Source organism: Rhinolophus hipposideros (assembly GCF_964194185.1).
Source record: "Rhinolophus hipposideros genome assembly, chromosome: 6".
Classification (NCBI taxonomy): Eukaryota; Metazoa; Chordata; class Mammalia; order Chiroptera; family Rhinolophidae; genus Rhinolophus; species Rhinolophus hipposideros.
In genome coordinates this window covers 43,506,170-43,532,233 of record NC_138052.1, presented here as the reverse complement: position 1 = coordinate 43,532,233, position 26,064 = coordinate 43,506,170, and the positions used below count along the sequence as shown (strand labels likewise).

General features: G+C 34.3%; 1 protein-coding gene across 2 annotated transcripts in view; it reads left to right on the top strand.

The window, feature by feature from the left end:
* GALNT3 (polypeptide N-acetylgalactosaminyltransferase 3) overlaps nucleotides 1-22,007 on the top strand; it is a 44,145-nt gene extending 22,138 nt beyond the window's left edge. For both annotated transcript variants that reach the window (XM_081052060.1, XM_081052061.1), the window contains 9 exons: nucleotides 3,075-3,247; nucleotides 6,337-6,486; nucleotides 8,107-8,341; nucleotides 8,814-8,931; nucleotides 10,461-10,661; nucleotides 12,490-12,621; nucleotides 12,855-12,956; nucleotides 18,065-18,217; nucleotides 19,104-22,007. In XM_081052060.1, the coding sequence (XP_080908186.1) occupies nucleotides 3,075-3,247; nucleotides 6,337-6,486; nucleotides 8,107-8,341; nucleotides 8,814-8,931; nucleotides 10,461-10,661; nucleotides 12,490-12,621; nucleotides 12,855-12,956; nucleotides 18,065-18,217; nucleotides 19,104-19,226 (1,387 nt within the window). In that variant the 3' untranslated portion in view covers nucleotides 19,227-22,007. The remainder of the gene's footprint in view (nucleotides 1-3,074; nucleotides 3,248-6,336; nucleotides 6,487-8,106; nucleotides 8,342-8,813; nucleotides 8,932-10,460; nucleotides 10,662-12,489; nucleotides 12,622-12,854; nucleotides 12,957-18,064; nucleotides 18,218-19,103) is intronic.
* Nucleotides 22,008-26,064: the final 4,057 nt, after the last annotated feature.

Genomic DNA, 26,064 nt, shown 5'->3' with positions numbered 1-26,064 from the left:
TGTTTAGCTTAGATTTCTGTTTTTCTATTCTAATCTGTGTGATTTAGGGTTAAGTTGCTTATCAATTTTTAAAATGAATGTGTGAAGAAACAAATGAATGTCTATAAAATATTCTAGCTGTTAATAACGTGGTACAGCTCTTTTTTTTTCTATTAGTAGGTTAAAATACAGTATTGCACTTTACTGATTTGGGAAGAGGTCTCCACTGGAAAGCAATCCACATCACAAATCAAGACTTTTATTCTTTGACATGACAATCAATGTCAGCTGAAGATAAGCTTCCCCCCACCCGCAATATAGCATTGAGAAGCTGCATTACTATTCAGTAATGTTAATATTCATTAAGCAAAAAACAACTAAGCACATAAAGGACCCTTTTTGGTATAGGCATGAATACTTAGAACTGTAAAGAGTTGGTGAAGATTTAATATTTTTTTATTATGTTTTTAATTTTTAAATACTTTCTTTTAAGTGTAGCCTATATCAGAAGGAAAACATTTTCTGAAGAATTGTTAATCTTTTACATGCTCATTAGAAATAGAGATCCAGTTTCTTCCAAAGCTAAATGGTAATGTGACTGATTAATTTAAGCACATTTCTACATTCCAAATTTTTCAAATGGTTTGATTGGGAATATGCAGTGACTTTGGCAACTTATTGTAATTTCACTGCTTTAAATACATGTGAAATAGTTTTTAAAGCACAAGTTTGACATCCTAATTGTTTAAAAATAAAGGGGGGTGTGGGGTGGCTGGTTAGCTCAGTTGGTTAGAGTGTGGTGCTAATAGCACCAAGGTTGCCGGTTCGATCCCTACGTGGGCCACCGTGAGCTGTGCCCTCCTTAATAAACAAACAAACAAACAAACAAACAAACAAATTAAATAAAATCATTATTAAAAAAGGGGGGTTATGAAATCATAATGTGAAATTTTATTACCACTTGTATTAATGACATAACATGACACTTATACTTGATATTAGTGGTTATCAATCAAGCAAATAAACCCTACCTTAAACCAAAGGAATGAATAGCAACATTAAAATAATATTTTATTGGAGTGAATATTTGTGAAGTTTGATACTTTAAATCTTAAAAAACCTTTTTGTGATTCTTGATTAATATTATACTAGTTAGTCACATGGCAAATAAATGTAGGGAAAGAAATTTTCTTTTAAATCCTCAAACTCCTTCCCCAGAATGCTTACAAGACAGCAAATCGTAAGGAATTTTTTGTTGTTGTTATTGTTAAAAAACAAAATATTATAATATGGAGTTTTTCATTATTTTTACTTATAGTTTATGTTGGTTTATAAAACTTTCTGTCTTAGAAATTCAAGCTTATATTTAGACATTCGTTTCTGTGTAATTATGAATTAAGAGCACATACGAATAGGTAGTTTGTGTTTAGACATTATTTTTAATTGGTAGTTCATCCAAAATTCAATTTAAAATAAATATATTTGCTTTCATCTAATAGTGAGGGTGAATGTGATTATTTGGCTTTGACTACGCATGTATATTACACTTTGAAATCATGAAGGAACTAGAGAGCAAAATCACTTTTACTCAGAACCTTCCTCTTTTCTTACTCAGTTGTGTTGACACCCTCTCAATACTTTATTCCCAATCTAATTTCTTTTTCACCATTACAAATAGGTATTCCACACTAAAGACCTCCTCTCAGAAAAGAATCTAAAACAAATTTGTATTGAGGTCTGGCTATAAGAGTAATTTGGAGAGTTTGTAGGATTGGCAGCCCCAGGTCTCTCGTACCAGACCGGAGGCTCTGGTTTTCCGTTGGCCCTGGTAGAGTAACTGAAGTGTTCTGGGCTCTTATCTCCATGAGTGAATGATTCGCTTCCTTATCTGTGTTAGAACAGCACTATATTTATAGTGCCTTTAGACTGTATGGGAGAATTTTGTTGTCTAAAATTGTACAACTATTTATGGTTTTAAGTGAACTTAAAGATACAGTTATTTTGTTTATTTATCTTTACCATAAACCACACATGTTTTATGTTCCAGGTCACTCTGTTTGGTTTTACAATGTTTTGAAACCCTCTCCTACATGTTATTTAATTTGATTCTCACCTCAACTCAGTAGGCCAAGGGACTGTGATCAGTTCCAGTCTCAAAGGCTGGAGGCTATACAGGTCCACCCACACCCCAACACTTCATATAAAAAAGAATTCAGGATCAATTTATAACTAATGTTTATAGCTGACGGGTAGTACCGCTAATCAGTCAAAAACTACTCACTGTCTCCTTGTGCCTATTAGTGTTTCATGTAGCAACAGGAACACGGGACTTTTAATAGGGATATAGGACTTGTAATTTCTAAATACATTTTTTTTTAAAGAAATATTTAAAATGCTAGATCTCAATTAAACAATAGATTGAATTATTGGAGCAAAATCTGTAACAGCATGGCATATGGTATATGGTAGGAACTTCAGTTTTGCTGAATGATGAACATTGTAAGAAAATAGGTTATATATAGTAAGCTATGTTTTCACTTTCGGTTTGAATATAGACTAAGTAAATTAGTTAAATAAACTTGGAAAATATTACATACTTAGTAAAATATCTAATTTAAGATAATCTGTACAAAGATGAATATTCACTTAATAAAACTAGTTTTAAAAATTGTACAAAATAAGAAAAACGTATGATTTCTACAAGGAAGGAGAAAAACTTGGTTTTTATTTGAGCAATTGCAAGTATTTGCTGTTTTTACAGGCATTTGTCTCATTTGTAGGTTATTTTCCTTATTTCAAATGTCATTTGCATTTAAAATTATATTGTTGAGAAAGTTTACAATAGCATATTTTAATCCTTGACATGTGATCCATATTAGTGGGCATGATCTCTGGGTGAGTGGTCTGCTCGCAAAAACTTTTGTTTTGGTTTACTTATAGTTACATAGTGTTAAGATCATCTTACATAGTAAAAAACTTCACTAACATTTTTATATTGATAAAAGTTAAATAAATATTAATAGTTTTAGTAATGGTAGAGCCATGATATAAAGCAATAAAATTCTTAATTGTTCTTCTACTTTGACTTTCTCTAGATGTATTGAACAAAAATTTAAGCGCTGTCCTCCTCTGCCTACCACCAGTGTCATAATAGTTTTTCATAATGAAGCGTGGTCCACGCTGCTTAGAACTGTCCACAGTGTGCTCTATTCTTCACCTGCCATACTGCTGAAGGAAATCATTTTGGTGGACGATGCTAGTGTAGATGGTAAGAAAGCACATGCAAATTAGATTGTTTCCCAGGTAAATCCCTGTGGTGTTATCCAAAGTCTCTTTGGTTATGTTGTATTCTCTGTATGCCATCTCAGAGCTTGGATGGTATATATAGTGGATAGCAGTAGATTCCAAGAGTTTATATGCCACTAGAATATAAAACCCTCATGCCAATTAAACTAAGATGCCATTGATTATAAGATGTATCCAATTGTGCATTTGGACTTGAGGAAATACATAAATAGTACATGATTCGTAGGGTTGTTTTGAAGATTAGGTGAGTTAATGTAAATGATATACAATTAATTAATAATATAAATGAGGCATTCAAAATCACTAATAAGTCACCACATCTTATTTTAATTTGGCTCTTTTAAATTTTCTAATATTGTTTACAAAGTTAGCCAAATTCTTTAATTAATTGCCACTTAAAATTATAAGTCAATAGTCAGTTAGTAAATTACATATTTTACCTTGAAATTACAAGGCTAATCTGACAAATACTCTAATTAGCTAAATTTTCAAATATTAGAAGCATTTTAAATACCAAACAGATATTTTCAGTGATTACAAAATTTAGTCCTGAATGAGCCCAAGTTTGGAGCCAGACTCCTTAAGGTCAAAATCCAGCTGTAGCACTAATGAGCTTTTTACACCTCTGTAAAATGGAGTTAATACTCTTTCATCAAATTTAAAGCAACATCTACTATAAAATAAACCATTACTTCTAGTAAGCCTTCAGTTAAGAAACTTCTATTTTTTAATTGCACAAAATTAATAGAATTAAAGGAAATTAGAATGAAAAATATCAATTCATACTCTTTCTGTTTCAATCATTTTAATCTTTTACTTTTTTAATTACTGCCTTAATAAATATAGAATGTTTACCTAATTTATATATCCATGTCAGAAATCCAGTTTTGAGATCTGACATTTTCACGAAACATGAATACCACATTTCTTTTACCTTCAAAGCTTAATTTTTAATGATACTTATGGATTAGATGTATTTTATTTAACCATTCACCTTTATTCACCTCATATTGTTACTATACATTGCACTGCAATGAATGTCCTAGTGCTTATGTTATTTTCCTTCTTTTGAGTTAAAAATTTGGATAAGTTAGAAGTAGGACTGCTTGATCAAAGGGTATGAATATTTGTATAGTTCTTTATAGCTATTAACAATAGCTTTGGAACAGATTTCTGGGTGAGGGGTATCTTTGCATACTAGTGTAATGTGTCTTATTGAGTCAGGTAAAAAGCTGTTTAGTAAATACCCATTGTGGAAAATGTGTCCCTAGTTGCTGTGAGTAACTTGTGAAGTAAAAACCATAGTCCCTGATTTCAACTGGCTTAGGGAAAATAAGCATAAATGTGTGAGGAATCAAGTAAGAAAGAGATAGTTAAATCCCAAAACAAAAGGTAATCAACATTTTCAGAGCACAGGCCTTGTGTTTGGCCCTGTTTTAAATGCTTCCTTTGTGCAGTAATCTCTCATTTTATCCTCCCTACAATTCCCTGTGAGGGTAAAGCCTATTATCCCCATTTTATAGATAAACTGAGTTACAAAAAGGTGAAATAACTTTCCCAAAGTCACACAGCTAAAAATAATGGTGCTATAAGTTGAACCCACCAGGTCTGATTTTATAGCTTTGTGCTCTTAACCTTACAAAAATTGGGGTATGGATGGGGACTAAATTTAGGAGGCAGATAAGAATTTATAGGAAGTTCAGGTATAGGTAAAGGAAACAATTTCTTAAATTCAAACAATGGAACAATTTATTGAAGGGATCTAGTGACTCCATTAAAAAAAAAATCCTCATTAAGACCCTTGAAATGTTTTTATTTCGTAAGTTTCTATTTTACAAGTCTATGATTAAAGCAGAAATATCCATAATTATATTTTTAAGATAAATTACAATCCTGCTTGTCTTTCAAATAATTAATTCTGAGGTACATAGAAGATGTTTGAAAAAGTTAACCTATTACTCTTGAGACAACAATGTTTAGATTTGTTTTTCCACAGTTTTTCCTGGACTGTCACTTCCTATATGGATATTTAGATTTTGAATAAGCAAGTCTCTCATGTGCACCACTGGAGAATTGTAAAAACATATATTCACAGATAAAGCCATCTGCATTTGCTTCTGAAATCTGGCAAACATCTTCCCAAATCTTACTGAGGCTGTGCTATGGGTCCAAGAAGCCCACTGGAGGAATTGCGTTATATACTCAATAAGAAGTAAAAAATTTAATGGTGAAAAAGCAGGCTTAAGATATTGTTTAAAAATATGAACAACACTTGACTGACTTGGTTAATGTGTTTCCTTTTACTTACTGTCTTAACTCTTGCTTATAATGTATCTCATCCAAAATGGAATATTGAATATCTTAAATTATACATCTATTACTAAAAGTTTGCCTGTTTTTAGCTTCATTCCTGATTTATATGCTCCTTTCTTCTTTCATATTTTTATTGGAAAAAATTCTGTCAGGAGACTCCAAAGCTTTCGAAAATTTTCTGCTGAGTCTTTGTAGAAATATACCCAAACTGCTATAGCCCTGGACTTTCTTACTTGCTTTTTTCTCAACATTTTGGTCTCAAATTATTTTGACCACTGCCTAAGTAACAGAGAATCCTTTTGATACTCAGAATTTTTCTTTGAATTTCCAAATTAAATATCAATTTTAAAAATCATCAAATATCTTTTTGGCCAAATTTAGTTTCTTTTACCCCCTTAGTTAATTTTCTCAGACCTCTAAATGAATATTAACTCCTGGGGTCCATTCCATTTGAAATCTCTCATTTCCCCCCAAGTCAGTCACATTTATTGATATGGCATGCACAGGCTAAGTATGTGTTATGATGTTATATGTTACAATATTTCAGAAGTTAATATTTGCATATATAGCTTTTTTTCAATAAGAATTAAAGATATAATTTTGATCTTAATGGGAGAATGTGTGTAACTGCTGAAATTATGAATATGAAGATATTATTGCCCTGTGGTTTCATTATTAGCTTTTATATGTCATATATGAAAATAAATTTGAGTTAATTTTGATTTTTTTTTCTTTCAGAGTACCTACATGATAAACTAGAGGAATATATAAAACAATTTTCTATAGTAAAAATAGTCAGACAAAGAGAGAGAAAAGGTCTGATCACTGCGCGGTTGCTAGGAGCAACAGTAGCAACAGCTGAAACGCTCACATTTTTAGATGCTCACTGTAAGTATATATGTATAGATATAGTTGTAACATTTTTCTTTCCCTACGCCCTGATTTAAAAGGTAAGGAAGTCTTTTCTGAATGCCTAATTGCATTTTCTTTAACATCATTTTCAGCTGGTGATTATAGGCCAAGCAGATTACAGTTCTGCTAGGAACTTCCTTTCACTTATGCAGATTTCTTACCTACTTTATGATTAAGGCTCCTCGGCTTTAATGTCTTTCAGAGACCAGCTTTCCCAGTGAGTTATCCTTGCCTGAGATTTTTTTCAGATGCTTGTTCTGTCAAAAAGAAAAACATTTTTAAATGAGTGAAAGTTTTGTTTGTTTAAATATGATCAACCCTATCATTAAACTTTGTCCCTGGTACTGACACTTTTAAGTTGTGTATTTCAGTTCTTTTTCTTTTTTTCTCAAAGATTTGCACACTCCTTCTTGTACCAAGTTAGGGGTTCCCCCTCCTAACTTTTTCTGGTATCTCTCCCATGAACACTGTCAGTTTTTGTTGCTGCTGGGTTTTTTCCTTTTGTATTTTAATGTTATTTTTCAATGCCAATGATTTCAAATAAAGTATTTGGAAGGTATTTTTAGAGTCAATGAATGTTTAATACACACGTTTGGTATTACTTAAATGCCACTTAGTCCCTTAAGCTCTAAGTTTAGTGGATTTTACTTTTTGTATGAGTGTTTAATTTGAATTGGCCAACCCTTGGTTATGGATGACCCAGCAAATGGTTACCAGCATACCTTAATTGTGACGGAAGGGCTTTTGGATTTGTCAAAATCTTTTTAGAGCTAACACATCTAGTATTCTGTTAATTTCAGGCACTTAAAAACTGAAGAGAGATCTGAAGGTAATCCAAGAGAAGTGATTTTAAAAGGAAGTGATCTGTTTTCCAGTATTCCCTCTCTTGGTCCAAAATTACAGTACTACCGAACTGGACATTCTTTCCTTTTAAGCAAATGTGATGTTCCTCCTGCGCCGTGACTGCCAAACTCTTCTTGATGGGGAGCCCTGAGTAGGACTACACACACTGGAATCTCCGGAATTCTGTGTGTTACGTGAGACAGCTTGGCCTGTGACCAGGGCCCAGAACTTTTAGTGGCATTCCTTTGCCCCACTTGCCAATATGACTGGGTCAGGTTTGAATGGTCCTTCTCCATTCCAGAATATTCTGACTCCTCATTTTCTCTAAAGATCCAGTCAGAGAAGTGAAGACTTTGATTACTACACTTACTCTGGTAGAAGTAAACCAGAACACTTTGGGGGCTAGGTGGGATGGATCAACAAAAAGTCATCTTTGATTCATGGCCCATAAAGAGAAACACATCATCTAAAACTTAAATACACCAGTATCATTTTGCTTCCCTTCTAAGGTTAAAAAAAAAAAAAAAGGATCATCATCTATAGGGAAATTTTCCTAACAATGCTGAATCGTGCTTTACATTTTTCATCCTACCCTTATCTCATCACAAGAAACCTTTAAGAAATCTCCCCTATATAAATGTTCAAAATACAAATGACTGTTCTTCTCATTTCTCTGTAAACCCACTTCCAAGAAACAAACACAAGAAACCCTCAGTGTTTTCATGGACTTAATAAAAATTGTGTTCCTTCCAGGTGAGTGTTTCTATGGTTGGTTAGAACCTTTGTTGGCCAGAATAGCTGAGAACTACACTGCCGTTGTGAGTCCAGATATTGCATCTATAGACATGAACACATTTGAATTCAACAAACCTTCTCCTTACGGAAGTAACCATAACCGTGGAAATTTTGACTGGAGCCTTTCGTTTGGCTGGGAATCACTTCCCGATCATGAGAGGCAAAGAAGGAAAGATGAAACCTACCCAATTAAGTAAGATGATTGCTCTCCAAGTCTTATACATAGTACAATTATTTGAATATGTATGCAGGCTTTGCTTTTTACGGTAATTGCCTCCAAGGTAATTCACCCTAACAAAATAAAGAACACAAACGTTCTGTATGGAGGGAATAGAGATGTCATTTATTTATGTACTTACACAGGATGTTACTGAGTAAGAAGTAGAAATAGGTGAGCTCTTATGTCTTCATAATCATTACTTACGAATCTTTAAGCTTGGTTAGAAGACACTTAATAATTTTGCTTTGTGAGGAAAGGATGCTTAAAGTACTCGCCCCACAACTTGACTTTGAAGATAGCATTTTTAGTTTTTATTAATCTCTATAAAAGCTTTGAAATTGTGATCTCTCTTTAATGTTTGTGAATTTGATTGAGTTGCTCTTTAAATATGTGTTTTCTTATTTGTTTTTTTCTATCAAAAGTTTGACAATGGATTATTTTTCAGGACACCCACTTTTGCAGGAGGCCTTTTTTCCATATCAAAAGAATATTTTGAATATATTGGAACTTATGATGAAGAAATGGAAATCTGGGGAGGTGAAAATATAGAAATGTCTTTCAGAGTAAGTTCATAAATATAGCGTACATATTAAACAATGAAATACAGTTTTTGTTCTAATTGGCTGATACAGACTACCAGAATGTGTGCAATCTTTAATTTTTTGTGCTTTCTAAATTTAATTGCTAGAAATTTTAGAATAAGGACATTTCCTTTTAAAATGTAACTTAATATATTTGTTTATTGCTGCCAATGTAACGAGGAATCAGTTAAACGCCTGTGTCCAGGCAATAACACCAATTAATGCACTTGTAGCTACTGAATTCCAGCCAAGATAAATATAATTAAACCTAGTGCTTCAGGAAATAAGTTCATTGTCAAGGGAGTCAGAATGGAAAAACATTTATGTATAATTTTAAAGGATATTGAACTTAACTCTTTGGATTAAAAGAGGGTGTTTTTTTTTTTTTTTTTGTCCCCATACATATTAAAAGTTAATATGAGAAACGAAATAAAGGGTTTGGATGGTCTCCACATTTACTTATTTGACTTTATGAATTCATTTTCTGCAATGACTTTGTCATTCATTTTTTCATCCCTTAGGCTGGAATGCAGTAGAAAAATAACTGAAGTAGGAGTTAGAAGATTTAAGCTTTTGGCCCTGGCTCCAACACATAATGGCAGTGATGATCTTAGCCAAGTTTGAACTGCTTAAGGGCAGGGGTCTTATTTTATTCATTTCAGTATTCCCAACCCCTAGCACATGTTAGACCTCAAGCACAGTTTGTTAAATTGGACATATCACTGAGTTTTCTCACTTGTTTAAAAAAGAAGAAAAGAGAGAGAGAATATGATCACTTGCCCTAATACTAGCATTTGTATTATACATGACTTAATTTTAGATTTTTTGCTTAGTGATTATTTATGGCAGAATTGATTGTCAAGATATTTAAGTGAGTAGGTATTGATTTAATGATTTGCCATTTTATTTAGAGTTAGTGCTAGTATTTTTTTTGACTCTCTAGGTATGAGTTTTTTTTCTCTTTTTTCTTATTTATGATGATCAACTACTTTGCAAATGTAATAGATTTTACTTTGGCATTAATAACTATCTGGAATTGTTTTCTTGACTAAAATATTGAATATGAAAGGGGTAAATGGAGTGTGGGTCCACTTACTCCAAGACTGCTAGTTCATGCCACGGGAAAGAGACTGTTCAAGTGGAATAATCATGTAAGTTGTGTAAGAAAATGGAAGTCAAATGCAGAACAGCCTTTGGTTTTCTGTGTATATTAGAGGGCTTGCATAATTGTTTGCAAAACGAAATTTGGGGATTCATTTTTATGAAAGATCTGAAATCACTATTAAATTTCTGAACATATACTTTTGTTGACTTTAGTGTTTATACCATTTGATAGAATTATTTTTTATATTTAAGAACTTAAGTTGAGCTGGCAGGGGACAGAGTGTGAAGTTGTGATAAACCTCTTTTCTATAGTTTGCTCTTATTAATATCTTAAAGGTGAACTTAAAAGCAACACTTTGATTTTTTTTAAAATACTGTAAATTTAAACAAATATCATTAATTATCAGGTGTGGCAATGTGGTGGGCAGTTGGAGATTATGCCTTGCTCTGTTGTTGGACATGTTTTTCGCAGCAAAAGCCCTCATACCTTTCCAAAAGGCACTCAGGTGATTGCTCGCAACCAGGTTCGCCTTGCAGAAGTCTGGATGGATGACTATAAGGAAATATTTTATAGGAGAAACACAGATGCAGCAAAAATTGTTAAACAAGTAAGTTAGAGCTAAGCAATTCAATTACAGTAAAAACCCATGCCAAGTTCACAAGTTCTTTTACTTATTTGAGTCAACTCAGGTATAAAGCTATTTTTGAAACTGAGTTTTCTAACTCATAAAATACATAACTTATCGATGCCAGCTTTTTTTTTTAAACAAAAATTGACGAAACTTTTAAAAAATTTAGGCATTCTATTTGTTGTCCTTTTTTAATATGCAAGACATTTAGTTTTTGTAACTGCTTTGGTTCAATATTTTTCTCAAAAAAATGAGATTAAGTGGAACCATTTTTAACTGGTCTTACGTGATTTGTTTAATACCTAAATAATGGTGCTAAGTGGCTTTTTGAACTGGAGATAGATGAAATGTCAGAATGTAGCAGGAAACTGAGCCAGGAGTATCAAGGCTTTTCTTTCCTTCCTTCCTTTCTCCCTTCCCTTCCCTCCCCCACGGAGAGCAAATTCTTGCCCATCTCCCAGAATAGCTGTGCAATAAGAAAATAAGTGCTAACAAATGTATGTTACTGTTGTTGTTAGATAAAAGCTCTGCAGAATCGTGATGCTCATGGATTAAGATCCATGAGAATTGAGTTGCTATAGTTTTAATATTAGATGTGGTAAATAAACTCAACAGTTTTAAGAACATGCTTCAGTATATGGCACCCCACTCTTTTTTTATTAGACACAGTGCTGATTTGTGGGGAGGGGGCGTATATTGGATTTAAAGGACATCAATATGGTGACCGGCATAAAGATCTGGTTACCTCTTTTCACCTTTTTTTGGTCTCCACGTAACATGTCAGTAGGATGCAAAGTCAAAGCACTACTGGGTCAGGTTATCTTTTTTGCCCAAGGCCACCAAGACAAATTAGGCAGATTGTGAGCTGCCCAAGGGTACTGGGCTAAGCAGGCAAGTGATCTCTAAATACAGCTTATGCTCTCTTGTCAACCACAGGGGGCAAGTCAACCAACAAACCCCATTTTTACCCTAGGGCAAATAGATCTACATTGTAAAATGCATAAGGTAACCAGAAGTTCATTAGGGTTGCATATTTTTTGCTGACACATGGGTTTGAGACTGAAATTCGCAGAGAAAATATTTTCTGCAGTTGAACTAACAAGCTTGAGTATGTATCTTTTCATATATTTAGGTACCAAATATAATTTGTCTTTAACATTTTGCCTACAGACTAAACACTTTTCCAGTTTAATAATGCTTTTTTTAAAAAGATGGTTTGCTTAGTCCCTTAAAATAAAGGAAAATAAAATGCAATTCATTAAAAGCTTGCCTTTTTTCTACCAATACATTGTTATTGTTAAGATACCATTAGAGTAAGCAACACCCCTAAGACTAGAAAAAATCATTCCCAACTGTGTTGTTTTTTTTGCAGTCTTGACTAGAGAAGAGATATAAATTCCATTATGTGTTGGCACTGTTTCTCTATACCTGCTTTCTCACACCTCATTTTACAGATCATTTTGGGGTATAAAATCGGGACCACTTTTGAATGCTCCCAACTACCACTTCTTTGCTCATACTATTTTGCTAGAGAACTTTGTCCCATGGGGCAGGTTTGTGGCACAAAGGAAGGATAAAATAACACTAGGTCAGCACCACAATGGTACTTGACTCTCTTTGAAGCCAGAAATGAGCAGGTCGGTATACTTGTTGCCTGATGAATGGTGAATGCGGTTAAATTTCACCTTGCATTTCCCTGAGGAAAAAAATTTTTAATGCCTAAAGATAAGTACAAATAGTATCATTTGAAGTATTTTATCAGTGCTGTTTTGATTAAGGCTTCCCTTTCCTTCTCATCTTTCTCCAGAAATCATTTGGTGATCTTTCAAAAAGATTTGAAATAAAGCACCGCCTCCAATGTAAAAATTTTACATGGTATCTGAACAATATTTATCCAGAAGTATATGTGCCAGACCTTAATCCTGTTATATCTGGATATGTGAGTATTTTCCTGTTCCTTTTTACTTGGTATACTCCTTGCCACCAGCATTTATGTGGTTCAGGGGAAATTGTTGAAATACTTTCTGGTTTATTGCTTTTGAGATTTTACTTTATTATTATTTACACTATTTCTTGAAATTGATTGAAGAAATATATAAACCACATAGATTTATGTTTTTAAAAGTTTGTAATTTAAAAATAAAAGTTTGTAATTTGAAAATTCTCCTTTAGATTAAAAGCTTTGGTCAGCCTTTATGTCTGGATGTTGGAGAAAATAATCAAGGAGGGAAGCCATTAATTTTGTATACATGCCATGGACTTGGGGGAAACCAGGTAAGAACTGCATTAAAAATCCTCCTTTCTCATTAGCACTTACAAATGCAAGTAAGTTGTTGTATGTTTTTCAGAAGTCCTAAATCAGTGTTATATTCAGGTAAACTGGTGTGTGAATGTTTTTAGATTAAGTTTGGCAATTTATATTGAAGTCACAGAGTACTTTATTTTGCTTTCACTGTGGCTCTGCAAATAATTTGAAGTTGCTTACTCATTCATTAGAAAGGCAAATGAGAACATATTAGAATAATGCCATATGAAATAAAAATGGGATCTTTTTTGCGGATTTTGATGTGTGTCAATATTGGCATGGTGATTTTGCAAAATTGTACGTAAAGGGTATATTTATAAACTGGATTCTATAGCAAATTACAGTGTGTTAAAACCAAAAGAGCAGCATTATAAGTTTTTTGTTGTTGTTGTTTTTTAATTTATTGGGGAATATTAGGGAATAGTGTGTTTTTCCAGGGCCCATCAACTCCAAGTCATTTTCCTTCAATCCAGTTGTGGAGGGCGCAGCTCAGCTCCAAGTCCAGTCACTGTTTTCAATCTTTAGCTGCAGGGGGCACAGCCCACCATCCCATGCAGGAATTGAACTGGCAACCTTGTTGTTGAGAGCTGTCACTCAACCCAACTTAGTTAGCCATCTGGCCGCCCCTCTGGAAGCTTAGCAGCAGCTAGTTGTCTTCAATCTAGTTGTGGAGGGCATAGCTCATTGGCCCATGTGGGTATTGAACCAGCAACCCTGTTGCTCAGAGCTCGCGGTCTAACCAACTGAGCCATCTGGCCACGCTGCATTATAAGTTGTTTTTGTAGTCCACAGTAAATGTTCTAAAAAAAAAAAAAAAAAAAAAAAAGTATGATCTGATTCTCCTTGAATTGATGATATCTCTGCTTATTACCCCTCTTTGTTTTACCAATTAAGATTCAAATGTCACTACTATTTGTCCTACTATGGGTAGAGAACATATTAAAATATTGTTTCTAGTTTTTAGCTTCCTTGCCTTGCCTTTTGCAAGTTAATTCCAGGAATAAAAAGATTCTTTCTCTCATTTATTCATTCAGCAAATTCACTGAGTGACACCTGCATGCCAGATACTCTGCTGGGTTCAAGCACTTATATTCTAACTCCTTCAGGAAATCTGTATTTCAAAACAGACTGTAACAGCAGTTACAGTCAGGATGAAAAGATCTGGGATAAAGCATTCAGAATGCTCTGGGAGTGTAGAGAAGGAAATATGAATTAGACGATGTGCCCATACATTTTTCTGGGAAAGATGACATTTCAAAACATGTTTGAAAGGTATATAGGAATTAGTAAAGTGACTACTAGGAATGAGAATGGAATGAGAAGAGAGTAATGAAAGATGTAGTGATGAGAGGAGCTGGTATATCTTTTTTTGGTGGAATTGTAGGTATTTGGGTACAGAGTCCAAGATGTATATGGAGGATTTTCACAATATTAAATATTCCCGATGTCTTATTTTAACTGGATGGGACTTTGATGATGTTAGTTTTAAGAAGAAAAGGTCAGCTTATCTCCTGGTCCATCATCTTCTATGTTTTTTCCTACTCATTAACCTCAGTTTAATCTAATTCCAATCCTTACTCATTCAAATCAACCAATTCACTGGGGCAAATGGCAAAGGTGCCCAGAAGCCACAGCTAGTGAACAGGATTCATTGAATGGTTAAGGTGTGATTCTGAAATGGGATGAAGATACACACACACACACACACACACACACACACACACACACACACACATACACACATGCATGCACGCACACGCATGTGTATGCATATACCGTGTTTCCCCTAAAATAAGACCTAGCCAGACCCTCAGCTCTAATGCGTCTTTCGGAGCAAAAATTAATATAGGACCTGGTCTTATTTTAATATAAGACCTGGTCTTATAATATGATATGATATGATATACGATACCGGGTCTTATATTAATTTTTGCTCCAAAAGACACATTAGAACTGATAGTCCAGCTAGGTTTTATTTTCAGGGAAACACGGTATATACATATTTTTAACATTTCCTTTCCCTCTATATATTAGAAGAAAAAATATATAAATAATTGTGCTTTTGGAAACAGTAAAAATTAAGTAAAAAATAAAAGTAAAAATTAAGATTTCAAGCAATGAGAAATATTTACTTATTTGTAATATCACTTATCACTAGATGTAAATGCTTATAAATTTATTTCAGGCTTTCTCTAGCATTACATTTGTTTTATTGTAAAAGTTGAAGATATGTTTTATACATTATTTTATCTGTTTTTCTCTTATCGTTGCCTAAAGATGTTTTTTATAGTTTTGTCTCTAATATAATTTTTAAGTTATAAATAGACTATAGCTGTCTTTCAGAAATGTGGGGGTGAAGAAATAATTAATATATCCTTTCAACAAATATTTGTTTAGAGCCTATAATGCAACTTGCACTGTCAATAGTAGGGAAAAGGATAAAGTCCTTGTGGAGCTAGTGTTCTAGGAGGACGGGGAAAAAATATGTAATTTTAGGTACGAAGAAAAAACTGGAAAGGGGATGATGTGTGTGTGTGTGTGTTGGGGGGTGGTACGTGTTTCCAACTTTCAGGAAGCCCTCTTTGGGAAGGTGCCCTTAGAGAGGAGACCTGAAGAAGTTGGGAGAGGAAGCGTGTTCCAGCAGGAGAGCATCCTGGCACAAGGCAGGTGAGGCCAGAGCCCCGCGGCAGGTACCTGGAACAAGCAGAAAGCCAGTGTTACTGGAGCAGAGTGGTCTAGGAAGGGAAGAGTGGGAAATGAAATCAGAGACACAGGTTAGGGGCAGGTCACATAGGCTTTGCAGGCCCCATTAAGGCACTTGTGTTTCATTCTGAATATGACAGAAGCCATCTGACGGTTTGGGGCAAGAGAATAATATTTTCCAATTTATATTTAAGAAGAGAACTCTGGCTTCTATCACCTTAGCACAGCCATGCGACCTGCACTCTTATAGTAGTGAAAAAGACAAGATCCCCCATTTTATTTTGGTTTATTGCCGTTAAATTTTATTTTCAGTCAAGCATTGCATTTAAACCACTTTGCAGATTTTAGTTCCTTGAGTGCTAAACGTTTTTGAGATAGTAGCTAACTTGATCATTTCCTCACACTCCTTTTAACTGTTTTGACCAGATAATGATGTTTTTAGAACATAAAACTCCATTTTCACAGTATTTGTAAACCAAGTAAAAATAAGTATTTTGATAATGTGACGAGATTGATAGTAAACTGGTGCAATGAAGTCATTATGGTCATTATGGCTTTTTAACACAATGCTTTTGCTTCTTCCACTTTCCCTTCGGATTATTTGTTCTGGTTAGGAGTTACACGTTTCTCCAATGTCCTCAGCTATTTGTTGCCTAAGTATCTTCAACTAGCGTCCGTTCCTTATCATGTGTCTTTTAATGATTTAAAAAAATAATAATATGAGTAAAATAAAATACTGGGCAGCCTCTCTTACCATCTTTGAGATCCTAAGGTTTATTTTTAAAGAAGTATAGCCAGAGTGCTGTTTTCATGCTCTAAACCCATTTTCTTTCAAAGTCCTGTCTGTAGAACTATCAGTTATAATAATGACTGACATTATATTTGTGGAAGGAAGTAAATTACGCATGAGACTGAGACCAAGGGAGCGCAAGATTAATTCAGCTAATGTTTGTAGAGTGTCTACTTTAATACATGGAAAGGGTATAACAGTCTCTGCCTAGCACATAACAGGGGCTCAATAAATATTAGTGTTAAGACTTATTATTTAATTATTGAAAATCAATTATGTTCACTTCTTTTATCTTTGGTATGTCAATTATGAAATATTTGATTTGTAATGAATGTGATTACTAGATACACTGTCTAACTTTGGTCTCTGGTGCAGCCAGATAGCTACACACCCACTTCCAATAGCATGCAGTGAAAGATCTCCAATGGACTCTGGGAACCTGGAAAAGGGTGTAATTTTGTGCAGTAGGAAAAATTCAGGGAAAACTGGAAAAGGAAGGTAATATTTGAATTGGCCTTTGAAGGATGAAAAGGAGTTAACTAAGCAGAGATGAAAGATATTACAGGAATAGCACAACAAAGAATTATGGATACAAATATTCTGTGTTGGTAGAATTGTGTGAAAGGAGCATACTATAAAATTGGGGCAATGGTTGATAAAAGATTGACAAGGGACTATTTCATGTACCATTTAAGGAGTATGGACTTTATCTTCACTGCAGTAGTGACTCACTTAAGCAAGGGAGGTAGGAGGTCAAATAAATGTTATAAAAGTCTAGCAGTGAGTTTAAGCAGAGTGAGTTTCCAATTACTCAGGCAGTAGAGTGAATTGAAGTACAGAAGCAGAAATTGGAGATAATTGGAGGTGTTGCAGTGGAGATTTTGAGTGCCTGAACAAGAGAAATGAGGATATGGAAGTAAGGATGAGTGGGGATGGTAAAAAAATGCAAAGAAAATTCAGTAGGGGTAAGGGAATAGTTAATCGGAAATGTGGGGAGAGAGAAACATCAATAGTAGTAACAATAGCTAAAATGTATTGAATACCTACCATGTACCAGTTACATGTACATGTACATGTTGCATGTACTATGAGGTAGGAGCTATTAAATTACCAGTTACCCATCTTACAGGCAATGAAACTGAGATATGGAGATAAGCCCCTTTTAAATTTTCCTAGTTTGAATTAAATGAAAATGCCAGTAATTGAGATGAATAAGAGAGAAGGAACATTTGTGGAGAGGAAGAGGGCAGTTAATGTGCTTGCTAGAGCTTTCCAGCCCTTTTTGTATGGAGTACCTGTCCGAGCCTCCATCCTACCTGATAACTTCCAATTTCTAATATGGGGAAGAATATAATAACTTCTTAATTAAGTAGTTACCTGTTAGTAGTAGGCTGGAGAAAAGTTATAGTATCTTCTATCATAAAAACTCACTTTATGTTCTGATACATATTTTTACTGTATTATTTTGTTCAAGTAGACATGACCTCATTGTTCATTAAGTTGCTAATTTTTTTTTTAATTGGGCTATTATTTTGCAACTAAGCATATAGGGTGCTTTTGTCAGTAACATTCTTTCTTTCACAGTACTTCGAATACTCTGCTCAACATGAAATTCGGCATAACATCCAGAAGGAATTGTGCCTCCATGCTACTCAAGGTCTCGTTCAGCTGAAGGCATGTGCCTACAAAGGTCACAAGACAGTTGCCACTGGAGAACAAATATGGGAGATTCATAAGGTACCTCAGTGCACTTAATTCACCCCTTTATGTAATTACTATTTTGAATAGCTCTGAATGTTTATTTGGGAAAATGTGTGAAATATATTGTATTAATGTTATTCATGTGAAGTTCTTAGCCTTTGTTAGTTGTTATTATATCTGTCTCCCCATGTGATAAAAGATAATATACTATGAATTAAATATTCTTAGGAACAAAGTAATTGTAAATTGCTTACTTACAACATGGTTTATGCAGATCAGCACTTCTGTGAATTATTAATAATAATTGCCCATATTTATCTTTTCAAAGTTTCTTATAATGCTTCTGTAATAGGCATACTTTTTTCCTGGCAGAGAGAAAAGAAAATCACTATCTTTTTTCTTACCTAAAGTGCTTAATTCTTTTCTTCCCTACTTTAGTAGTGTGTGTGTGTGTGTGTGTGTGTGTGTGTGTGTGAATCTAGAACTGAGATAACACATGAAAGGTGTTTTCTGTTTAAAAGTATGTTTTAGGGCTTAGCTGGATCCTAGTAATTCTTACCTGAAAGTTCTTTTGTGCAATACAAGAACACTCTATAGCTGACAATTTTTTAAAGACTTTGTCACTGATGGATATGTTAACGGAATGTTTCTTGTTTGAAAACTTGATTGAGATCTTGCTCTGTATACCTGTCTGCATTTGTTTAATACCTTCTCCAGTGGCATAAATAGTGTTGTTTATACCAGAAACCAACAAGATTTTATCAGACACAGTTGATCTTAGAAAGGTCACAATTTAAGAATGATGCAATTTTGGTGTGCAGGTCTCCCTTTAGCTTCTATGAGACCGTAAAGTGGTTTTTGTATTTATCAGTTAACAATGAGTCTTGAAACTTAATGTCTGCTGTGTTTCCTTTTATTCTAGGATCAACTTCTATATAATCCATTCTTTAAAATGTGCCTTTCAGCAAATGGAGAGCATCCAACCTTAGTGTCATGCAATCCATCAGATCTACTCCAAAAATGGGTTTTTAGCCAAACTGATTAAGTGTTCCTTAAAATTAAGGAGTTGAAGAAGGAGATTTTCTTCTCATAAAACTGTGACTAGGCATACACTGTAATTTTTGAAAATTATGCAAAAGCAGCTAATTGTAACTTATTCCAAGTGCATTTTTCTTATTTATATCTTACAATATCTATGTAGCACTGCTACAGAAATCCCTTGTTTCCATTTCAAAGCACAATAACTAATAATACCAAAGACTATTGTGAAATGTCCAGATGTAGGAGAAGAGATGTTTACAGTATGATGAAAATAATTTTCCGAGTAAAGTGATGTTTGTGTGTTTTGTACACTTGACGATATGCATAGTGTCATTCACATATTCATGACTTAAAATATTCTAGTTTTTTGGGGGGAGGGAGAAAGATTTGATACTGTATTTTTTTAACTACATAGAAATGGATCAATGAGGGTCAAATGTTGGCCTTTGTGTGCAAACCAGGAAATTTTTATAGATCTAGAACTTATTATATGAAAATGCAGGCAAACTCTTTTTACCTTTTGTTTACTTATCTGTCAAATGTTTCCTTAAACATGAAATGAAATTAATAAGCAGAAGACTATTTTTAACACTTCAATTTCTTGGCAAATTTTAAAATATTTTTTAGTCTGAAGCCCACTTGACTTGAAGCACTTAAGTCTTCCTGAAAAGACTTTTCTGAAGTAACTATACTGTGTGTTTTCCCAAAGCAATTAAAAAACATTATAAATTACTATCTGTTGAAAAAGTGTCTTCTTCCTTTCTGCCAGTCTTTTTTCTTACCAAAATTCACAAATCTTGAATGTTTGTGAAATTGAATTTTAAATCCAGAATACTTGACTCATTTAAAGCTAAATTTGATTTGCTATTGATTCAATTTGTTATTGTTCAATTAATAAATTGTCTTTGTAATGAATTTTTTTCACCAAAAATCCTTACTTCTATGTGGAAAATACAATAAAACAAATCCTTATCACTATTGTAATTATTTGATTTAAGTATTTTTCTCTTTTGGATAAAATACACAATTGATAATAGATGGGGGAAGCATGAATTTTGTACTGAATTTCTAAGCACTGATTCTAGAGCCATCAAATATTTCTTAAGGAAAACTCACACATTTGATACTCATGGTATAAAAAATGGAGAATGGAGAAGATTCTGTGTTAGATATTTAGAAAACTTTATATTAATTTTGATAACTTTCCTTGAGCATTTGATAGAGTAATTTTTTTTTTAAGTGGTGCTTACTTAGGAAATTTAGCATTACTTTCTTTCTGGTCATTTCATATATAGATTTCTTGTATTCTTATTTAAGAAGTAAAGTATGATTGGCTTCATATTTTAAACCTGGCAGACCCTTAGTTTTACAAAAGAAAATATTTTTAAATGATTGGTCCCATCTTCTCATTATTTGTAACGTGAAATTGATTTTTTTTTTTAAATCCTGCTTTGAATTTATGACAATGCCAACTTTCATTTCAATTCAAGTACCGTTTATTGTTTGTCTAACTTTGGAGAGAAGTTAAGGTAGGCAGAGTAACACTCATATTGCCTTTGACTTAGGTCTTACGGAGCAAAAAGAAAGACAATTTTGAAATAGCATAATGAGTGGCATTATGATATGTTTTATGGTGCAGATGACAGCTCACTATTCATATTTTATATTTCTTTAGTGAACCAAGGTATTTCTTTATTACTGTGGTTAATACTAATATGTATTGTGAAATATACACTAGTGCTGACTTACATGGACAATTTCTGTTTCTCAGTTTCTTATTCTAGAGCGAATATTGCTCTTATAATTTGTTATATATCACAATACAAAAATAAATAAATAAAACAATCCTCAAAGATATTTTATAAATGAACTTGAGTAAAACGTATTTAAAAAAAAAATCTGAGTGCCCTCTGTGTATTAGTCATGTGTTGTCATGTCAAGAGCCAACCAAAATTTGTTTAGATTAATTCGGTTGATTTTATTATGGCTGTGTTACATGCATTAAAGGGAGAGTTCTTTTTACCTGATTCAGGAGCCTCAGGCTTTTGCTCAAGTGTCATATAACTCATTTCATTAGGGATTTGTCCTTTGGGGTGGGGGTAGTGCTAAAAGGAAGCTATTTATGAAGCCTGGTTGACATCCACCTGACATATTTGAATGTACTCAAGTGTGAAATTGTGGAACTCTTGCTCAGTTTGAAGCTACCATGGCACATGCTGCAGGAGACCTGGCATGTTTCCTTCCTTCCAGAGGCCCAAGTCCCAAGAACTTGGTAAGCTACACTGCCGAACCTGCTAGGGTCAACCTGATGGGTGGGCTCGCTGTGAAGCTGGATGTGATCACACAATTACCATAGGAGAAAAGAAGCAGTACACTAACATTTCCTGTTACTACAACCAGTGGTGAAGAACTTGTAAGTTTTTATGGTTACCAGATAATTGGCCTTAATGTTGCTGTACAATTTAATTAAATGCTATGTAAACCATAAAGATATAAGAGCAAAAAGGTTCAGGGAGCTGTTCTTTCTGAGAAAACAAGATTGAATGCTTAGGGTAAACTAGAACAAAGTTAAATTGTTTTCTAAAATGTTGCTAAGTTTTATGTGAATGAGAATAGCAAAAGATAGGGAAAACAAAAATCTAGGGAGATTCTGTGCTTAAGTTCACAGTACACTTTAAAGAAAACAAGACAAAGTATCTTTACACGATGCATTTTTAGTGTGGTTTGTGCAGGAAAGATGTTGCATAATTGTCATAAACCAATTTATACTGAAATAAAGGGCCTTGACCTTAGAACAGAATATTTGTGAAGGATTTAATATACATGCAAATGTAGGATTGTGTGTGTGTGTGTGTGTGTGTGTGTGTGTGTGTGTGTGTGTTAAAAATAGTTGATATTGGGTCCAGTGTGGTGACTCAGGCAGTTGGAGCTCCATGCTCCTAACTCCGAAGACTGCCGGTTCGATTCCCACATGGGCCAGTGGGCTCTCAACCACAAGGTTGCCAGTTCAATTCCTCAAGTCCCGCAAGGGATGATGGGGAGCGCCCCCTGAAACTAAGATTGAACACGGCACCTTGAGCTGAGCTGCCTCTGAGCTCCCAGATGGCTCAGTTAGTTGGAATGCATCCTCTCAACCACCGGTTAGCTGAACGGCTCTCCACAACTAAGATTGAAAGGACAACAACTTGAATTGGAAAAAAAGGCCTGGAAGTACACACTGTTCCCCAATAAAGTCCTGTTCCCCTTCCCCAATAAAATCTTAAAAATAAATAAATAAGTAAATAAATAAATAAATAAATAAATAAATAAATAAAAATAGTTTATATATAGCTTTTTTTTATAGCTTTTTGTTTTAAGTACCTTTTCAAATCTTCATTCAACTCTCAGCCCAACTGCATTGGAGAAGAGTTTTCTCCTCCACACTTATAGTCACTATTGCTCTCTAATCTTTAACAACTCTAGTCTTCAACAATATTTAGGAAATATTATTGTTTAGTTTTTGTGATTGTAGTAGACATCAGGGACTAATGATATACAAAATGGTCCCTATCTTCAACAAGTTTAAAGTCTGATAATATGGTCATCAATGAATTATTACAATTATGCTATTTTGGAGAGAAACAGTCCATGATGGAGTCAGCACTGTCAGTCTCTGGTGAGTGAGTCCATTGCCAGGAGCTAGAGGAGAAAACACAGATGCCCCATATTCTAGACCTAAATGACTATAGTAATGATTCTCAAACTATACTGTGCATACCTGGGGATCTTATTCAAATGCAGATTCTGATTAATCAAGCCTGGAGTGGAATCTATGATTCTGTATTTCTAATAAGTTCTTGGATGATGCCAAAGCTGCTGGTCCTAGAACCACACTTCAAGTAGAAAGACTGCCCATTGAACCAATGCCTAGGGTTCTTTAAGACTACCATGACAATTTCCATCATGCCTCACATCCCTGATTACTTCAGACACCACCACAAGTCAATACACTCTATTATCCTTTATTGCCATTATGGTTCCCTGGAAACTACTACATCCTTTGTATATCCCTAACTTGATCAATTCCTCTAACCCACCTCCAATCACCTTATACTCTGCCAGCTTTTACACCTGTTCTTTGACCAGAAAACTCACTTATATCAACAACCTGGTCTCTGATCGTGCTATTCCTCATCTTGCCTTAATTGAAGGTGGACATCTAAAGATACCCTATGCTATATGGATATATCATCCTCCACCCCTTCTTGCTATGAATCTATAGGTCATTTCTCTCAATTCCCTTCATTCATTGATTGCTTTAGTTCTTGTTTGACTTTCTTTCTTTATATCCCTAACTCTTACACCTTCGTGTGTGACTTTCCTATCCATACAGATGACACGAGCTTCCTGGGCTCATTACTTGACCACTGCATTTCCTTTACTCTGCCATATACTCCCTTGTCATCACTAGTAACCATTTCTTCTCTGACAGCTTGATCACTCATAAACTGTCTGACTACCACCTCCTGTCCTTCTAGCTCATTTTATATTAGTTCTTTACCTGTTGGAGACATTCAGACCATGGATCTTGTTACTTATTCACTATCATTCTTCTCTAGTCCACACTTGTCTCCTGATCCAGAATGGTTTCAGTATTTCGTCTTTACATTTATTTCTATAACTGTCAATTCACCTGTCCTTTTCTCCATCATGTTTACCTGAAAATCTCCAGATCCTGGATAAAACAAAGTACTTGAAAAATATTTGTATCCTCTACCCCTGCACACAAACAGTTGTTCTGGGATGACATCTTCACCATCATTCTGGCTATACCCTTTTGCCTCTCTCTTTCTCATGCTGGGTCCCCAGTCTTGTGGATTCTGTGTTGCTCTTTCTTGGTTTTCTTATGCACGCAATAACTTTTGGGGGAAGGGTTCAGGATTTATACATTTTTTTGAACCTTTATATCTAGAAATACCTTAACTCTACCCTGATCACATACCGCTGACACTTAACAGGTTAGCTGAGTGTAAATTTCTTGGTTAGAAATCATTTTACTTAGCATTTTAGAGGTGTTGTGCCTTTCTAATTTCCATTATTGAAAATTCCAATTCATTTTTTATTTTGATCTTGTCTGAGTATCCTTATTTTTCTCTCTCAAAACATAAGTCGCCTGTTTGCCCCAATGTTCTGAAATTTCACAGTGACTCTTATTACTATGTATTTTGCTGTGCTTTATAAATACTTCTGTCTTTCAATTCTGAGAAATTTTCTAAGTATTTCTTCATTTCATTTCTTTCATATTCTCAGTTTTTTCCTAGAATTCTTATTATATCAGTATCCTAATATATTGACACTCTAATATATTTGGAAGGGTACTTTTCTCACGTATATTCTACCTCTTTTTTTTTTTTTTTTTTTTTTTTTTTAGTACAAGACTCCTGTCCTCCACTGTGCTTGGTGTTCCCTGTTCTAGAGACCCTCTCTGTTTTACCCTCTCCAGTGAGTGAATCTCTAGGCATCTGCTTGGATGTGGAAGAGGATCTCAAGGCCTGAAGGGTAAATAGACTTTTAGCCAGTCCTCCTTTTTCAACTCCATTTACCCCTTAATTCCAGAGGCACCTGGTACCACCAGTTCTTGATCCTTCCAGTGGTTGTGCAGTGCAAAATGGATTACTGCTCTGCTTGCTTCACTGTTGATTTTAGATTAACCTTCCTCCATTCTGAACACTCATTACTAATTGATTTACTTTCAAAACTCCAAAATTTTGTCCTCTGATCTCTCCTACTCTTTTGCCCCATGGATTTATGAACTTTCCTCTGTATTTTTACTGTTAGTGTCATGGGATTTGGGAAGGAACCAGAAGAAAATGAGGGTCAAATACTCTTAATGGAAAACTTCCATTCATTCTTCAGTGACCTCCAATCTGTCTTCTGTCTCTAACAACTTCCAAGTTACCAAATCCATGTCCCTTTTTCTGTCCTCATATGTCTAACTAAGCTCTGCAACATTTGACATGATTGACTACAACCTCATTTAAAATTTTTTGAAACTCTCTTCTCTCTGGGCTTCTATGACATTAGAAACTTCTATCTCTAGTCCCATTGCTCTTCTCCAAACCATTATGTCTCACACGGAATAAGATGGTATCTTAACCAATTTCCCTGCTAATTTGTCATTTATTTAGCTGATTTTTTTTTTCACAGCAACTAAAGTTAGATTCTTACATTAAAAACCAAACAACAAGAAAAAAAAATATTGATCCCTTGGTTGTGTGATCTTCCAAGGATGCTCGTTTTTAGAATAAAATTCATGCTCCTGATTACAGCCTATGAGACCCTAGGTGATTCAGTCTTTGTCTATTTCTCCTGCCTCATCTATGACCACTTTTTTTCTGGTTCACTGTGCTTCAGACACAGCAGTTGTGCCTTTTACTTGTCTCATGTCAAGCTTATTCTTGCTTCAGAGCCTATGGTTTCTTCATCTGGATGCTCTTCATATCATTTACATATTTCAGGTCTCAGCTCAAATAACATTCTCAGAAGAGACCACCTTTTATAAAGTAACTCAGTCACTGCTGCATCACCCTGTTTATTTTCTTTATTACATTTACCACTACCTGAAATTATTGTCTTATTTTATGAGTGAACTTGTCTTTTGCCTTCACTAAAATGTCAGCTTCATGAGGGCAAGGTAAGAAACATTGAAATCCATGTCACATTACAATTTAGGTCAGTCAGTACATCTTCTATATAAAACAATTGTATTTTTTTCAAGAATACTTATCTTAAACACAGAAAAAGTGCCAATGGAGAAGGGCCATGAGCATAGGAAAGGAGGATAAAGAGGAAAAATGGGCAAA